Source organism: Orycteropus afer, unplaced genomic scaffold (genome assembly GCF_000298275.1).
Source record: "Orycteropus afer afer isolate SDZICR_OR568_19922 unplaced genomic scaffold, OryAfe1.0 scaffold00138, whole genome shotgun sequence".
Classification (NCBI taxonomy): Eukaryota; Metazoa; Chordata; class Mammalia; order Tubulidentata; family Orycteropodidae; genus Orycteropus; species Orycteropus afer.
Genome location: NW_006921725.1, coordinates 6,707,466 through 6,713,275, shown reverse-complemented (window position 1 = coordinate 6,713,275; position 5,810 = coordinate 6,707,466). Strand labels below are relative to the sequence as shown.

The window sequence follows — 5,810 nt, the reverse complement described above, 5'->3', positions numbered from 1 at the left end:
GCTATGAGTCGGGGCCGACTCGACGGCACATAACAACAACAACAACCCTCTATAACTGTGTGAGCCATTTTCCTATGTATGAATTTTTCTTAGGGAAATGGCTCATATAGTTACAGAGGCTGACAAATCTCAAGTTCCTGTATCAAACATCAAGCCGGTGTATTTTCCTGACTCATGCATCTTCTGAGGCTGACTAGCTCAAGATTGGCTGGCAGTATAACGGCTGTTGATTTTGGTGGATTATGAATCCAAGATCCCCAGACAAAATGGTGGATTGTTTGCTCACAGGAGAGTTTTAGGCAGCATAACAGAATCTAGATCCACAGAAGGTTCTGAATTTTCTGAGGACGTCCATATATATTTTGGAAACTGGCCACATCCCTAAGAAAATGCCCTTTCAACTGATGGAGTACTCAGAGCATATATATCAGATCTCATCAGGGGAACAACCACATTACAACTGCTTAAACCACTCAGAATTTTGGTCCAGCCATAATACATAATACATACAACCCCAACTATCACATGCCCATTTGTTGGTGGAGGCTTATGTGTTGATATGGTACTGAGTGAGTTTCAGTGGAGCTTCCAGACTAAGATGGCCTAGAACGAAAGGCCTGAAAATCTACTTCTGAAAACTAGCCATTGACAACCCTGTGGATCACAATGGTCTGATGCCATTGTGCATGGGGTTGCCACGAGTTGGGAGACAGCTTAATGGCAGCTAACAACAATAACAACATCAATTAACAGAGTAAGATTCTTGGAAAATTCAATGACTATTAAAACTATGCATTTATGCATTCAATGTATTTAATATGTACCATTTTACATATTAACTCTATTAACTCAACTTTATATCTAATACCATTTTACTAAAGTCTGTTGTTAGGTACATTAATCTCTGTGGGATATGGGGCTGTTCTCTATTTTTCAAAACCAGCCATGTGTTGCAGAACGTTTCACATATATGACCCCTGTAAATGCTGGTGGCATTACCTCAATGACAGTGATAACTAAGACTTCCAGAAATTTCCAGAGTTTTAAAAATGCTACCTCGGTAGTGTTATGGCCTATTGAGAATCATCAGCTTGGAGTGAAAAAATGAAACAAAACAAACCTTTTCACATAATAGGATATTTCTAACTAGAGCAGGAAGAATGACAATTATTAATTGCTACCATTTATTGGAGTATCAAATGGAGACATTTCCAAGATCTTAAATATTTATATCAAGGTGAGGTAAAAGGATTTTTTCATTTCTAAGTGTTTCAAGGGTTAGGTAGCCAAGAACTGAGTCTACTAAAGGCATAAACTTCAGTGTCTGGTGAATGTAGTAACTTTGTAAAACTTGGGAGAAATTTTAGCTTTCTGGGCTCAATAGGCAATACTACACAGTTCTGATTTTTATGTACCTGTTTCTGAGTAGGGATGGAGTTTATATGTTGAAGTGTTTTACATTACATATTACAATGACCCATTGCTACAATCAGGAGGAAATCCATTTTAGCCCCCCTTGTCCTTCAAGCCAGGAGCTCTGGTGGTTTAGTGGTTAAGGCACTTAGCTGCTAACCAAAATGTTAGAACTCATCAAATGCTCCATAGGAGAAAGATGAGGCAGTTTGCTTCTGTAAAGAATTCCAGCCTTAGAAATTATGGGGCAATTGTACTCTCTCATATAGGGTCACCATGAGTTGGAATTGACTCCATGGTAGTGAGTTTTGGGTTCTCTTTCAGCCATTGCTGTTTCACCTTAGACTCTCTTTCCTTTGGCAATATAGCCTCATGCTTAGGCAACTTAGTTGATAGATTTGGGAAGAAATTCATTTATTTATGTGGATATACCTGACTTGTATTTTTAGTCAGAATTGGGACTGTAGCAAGTTCTAGGTTGCTTCAACCCTTTTTTTGGTTTGTGCTGTTGAGAAATATTAAATTTTAAGTGGTACCTCATTCTGTGTGCTCAGCCTTTTGTAATTTACAACATTCAATAAATTAGTAAATACACATTTTTTATACTAAACCAAAAAAACCAAACCTTTTGTGATTGAGTCGATTCTGACTCACGGCAATGCCATAGGGCAAAGTAGAACCGCCCATAGGGTTTCTAAGGCTGTAAATCTTTATAGACGCAGGCTACCTGATGCTTTCCCCATGGAATGCCTGGTGGGTTTGAACTGCTGACCATTTGGCTAGCAGTTAAATAAATACTTTAACCACTGCCACAAGAGCTCACATATTTTTTGATAGATGTAGGTAAAAGACAATTAAAATTATAGAATACTTTGCCTTTGATGATATGTGTTTATAGCTACCAGAATCTAGAGAGTAGTTGCTTTATTTATTATTATAATTTTTTGTGATATACAGAGCAGTGCTTTCAAGCCGTGCAAGCTAGGTTCAAGTATAGCCACTTTATTTTTATTTTATATATATATGTATATATAGGGGGGGAGGGAGTGAATCTAAAGATCTTATAATGAGTGGAAATCTCTAATAATGTATAATGACAAATGTGATTTAGTAGCCTGCTGTGAATTTAGAGACCTTTTTCTGTTAAGTATTTGTCAGTTACCTAGTGCTGCTGTAACGTAAATACTACAGGTGGGTGGTGTGGTAGTTCAGTTTGTGTGTCAACTTGGCTGGGCCTGGTTGAATGGCTGGGCAGCTGAATGTAGTATTCCCCATGATGAGACTGGTAATCAACTCCATGGTGGAATCTACTGGGACCAGCTGAGTAAACTGCCTTAGGGAATGTGGTCTGCTTCCTGTATATAAGCAGAAGCCTTGGGGAATGGTCTCTAGGTTATGGCATGCTTGGACCCTGCATGCAGCTCTGTCGTTGTTCAGCAGCCTGCTATGCTTTGCTGACCTTGGGACTTTCAGTGGACTTGAATTAATGGCCTGTAGTGTGGTTTGGTAACATTGGGACTGTGCCACTTTATTTGTCGACCTTGGGCTTGTTAGTCTTAACAGCCAGTAAGTAGCTGCCTGAGTGAAAAGATGCCTGTAGCTTCAGTGGGCTGGGACGGACTTTCACCCAGCTATAGCCTGATGCTTGGAACTTGGACTTAAAGCCTCCAAACTATGAGAGAATAAACTCCTGTTTGTTAAGGCCATTCCATTTGTGGTATATTCTTGTCAAAGCGTCACTAGGTAACCAGAACAGGTGGCTTTAAAAAAGTAGGAAGTTTTGGTATAGTGGTTAAAGCATACAGCTGCTAACCAAAAGATTGGTGGTTTGAACTCATGAGCTGCTCCACATGAGAATAATAAGGCAGTCTGCTTCTGTAAAGATGTACAATTTTGGAACCCTGTGGGGGTGGTTCTACTCTGTTCTAAAGTATATTTAGGAGTTGGAATCCACTCTATGGCAGTGAGTTAGGGTTTTTTTTCTTTTGTTGTTTGTTTGTTTCAGGAGGCTAGAAGTTTGAATTTAGGGCAAGATTTTTTTTTTTTTTTTCTTTATTGTGATTTGGCTGAAAGTTTACAGAGCGAATTCACTTTCCATACAGCAGTTCACATATATCCTGTCTCATGACATTGACTACAATTTACCCCAATGCAACAACTTCCCTCCCACTCCCTCCCGATAGTTACCTCTTCCCTATGTCCATCCCTCCATGTATTCCTGCCTCCTGAGCTGTCTCTCTGTGCATAAACAGTCCTTCTTTCTTCCATGATTGTTCTCTCCAAGGAATGTATCCACCCCAGGCAAGTGTTCACCTCATATGCCTGTCTTTTGTTTGGCTGGAAGCCACAGGTGTGGGTTCAATTTTAGACCTGAAGGGCAGCTAGGGTGCCCTTAGTCTCAATGGTTCCACAGGCTCAGCGAACTTGGTCTCCCCCACCCCCCAAATTTTTTTTTTTTCCAGATGATTTTGGGTTTTGTTCCGTATTGTTCTCCCTCCCTAACCAGGATCTACATAGATCCCCCTCCTAGTGGTTGACAGTGGTAGCTGGGCACCATCTAGTTCTTCTGGCCACATAGGCACACAGGTTGTGGATTGCACGGTGCACCAGTTGCCAGGACTAATTGTTTCCATGAATCTTTGGTTTTCTTCATTCTTCTTTGCTCTGGATGAGGATAGACCCATCATTGCATCTAGATAGCTGCTTGCAAGCTTTTAAGATCCCAGTTGCTACTCTACTCATAGCGTGAGATTCTATGAAGTGCTTTGCATTCCTTGTAGTTTCTTGGCATTCCTTGGCAACTGCCTTTCCCCTTTGTGTCTTCCTTGCTATTCTGGTGTTTTTTATAACTCAGAATTAATTAGGTTTAGATTCTACATTATTCTGTCATAATCTTATTAGCATAAAAAAAGAAACCCCCTTTTCCCAAATGGGTACAGAGGTTAGGATGTGAACACATATTTTGGGGATATAATTCAATCCATAATAGTATTTCGACTGATAAAATGATCTGCATATTTTGTATTTTGTTTCACCAGCGCCTTTCTCTTCTTACTCCAGGCAGAACTACACGTAAATCATTCTGAAACAATTAATGCTGCTTTAGTCACAAATTATTGATTTTCTCTTCATAAAGAGTATATAGAATTGCTGTTCTACTTAGATTCTAAAATGAGACTTTTTAATTGTGTTTTCCAGGAAGATATGAATTTAAATGAAGATAAAAAGGCACCATTGCGGGAAAAGGACTTCAGTATCAAAAAAGAAATGGTGATGCAGTACATTAATACTGCTTCTAAGACAGTAAGTAAAACTGTCAAGTTGAAAAATACTGCTGAGACATGTAATGTGGAAGACAATGTGTTTGTCTAATGAAGTGCTTAAGTTTGTGGGCAGCCATAACCAGAGGGCTTTTGCGTGTATAATTAAAGGCATGAGTATTATAACAAGTTTGTTTAAGTTAAAATATTTTCCATCTTAAAACCTTTAAACTGTTTTTTGTTTTTTAGGTAGTCACATTGCTAAGAAACACTGTGGTTGGTTGCTTCACACAAGACACCTTTCCTTGTTAGTGTATTAAGATGTTTATTTATTTCTAATGTCATTTATAAATAGGAATATTATTTGTGTTGTAGAAAAGGGAGAATGTGATTTTCCTCTAACAACCTTAATCAAGACACATATGGCTTAAAGGCATATCTTTAACGTGAGTTTCTCTATGGATGAAATTGTCTTGTAACAAATTATAAGTCTTGATATTGAAAGGAGCATTAAAACTCCACATGGCTGTCAGTTTTCCAAGGAAATATGAAATATGTGGGTGGAAGTAATGACTAAATGTCTAAGAAACTGTTAATGGCACAGAATCAATTGCATTTATTTCATGGAACAACAAATGAGCTTGACCAGTCATATAAAAATTGTGAATAAATAGATTGGATGAAAATGAAAAATGGAAGGTAATAAGGAAGGGATAGGTAGAAAGACAGTAGAAAATGATTTTGGTTGAATTTAAAATAGAATTAGAGAAAAATAGCTTGACACACTGTAGTTTTCGTTGAATACTTTAACCTAAGGCCAGGTTACAAGAATATAAGTTATTTATACTTTAACTGCATTTATCTACCAGAACAGTCAGTGACTGTGAGGTATTTCTTTTGGAAGAAAAATTCAAGTGGCATTTAATTTTTAAACATGCTTCAAGTTTTGACAGCCCAAACTTAAATCATTGTGGGCCCTTTTTCTTGCTCTCTGTATAGTTGAACTTTGTATGCTTCTACTGTGATATTAATTGCTTTTGGCCCTTAATGATACTTGTTGTTGTTGTTGTTAAGTGCCGTCGAGTCGTTTCCGACTCATAGCGACCCCATGCACAGCAGAACGAAACACTGCCCGAT

At 38.3% G+C, this 5,810-nt stretch overlaps 1 protein-coding gene across 1 annotated transcript in view; it reads left to right on the top strand.

Annotated features, from left to right (window-relative positions):
• Window positions 1-5,810, top strand: part of DIAPH3 (diaphanous related formin 3) — a 923,535-nt gene that overhangs the window by 138,283 nt on the left and 779,442 nt on the right. Inside the window, exon 4 of the mRNA XM_042781617.1 lies at window positions 4,612-4,716. Coding sequence (XP_042637551.1) covers window positions 4,612-4,716 — 105 coding nt within the window. The remainder of the gene's footprint in view (window positions 1-4,611; window positions 4,717-5,810) is intronic.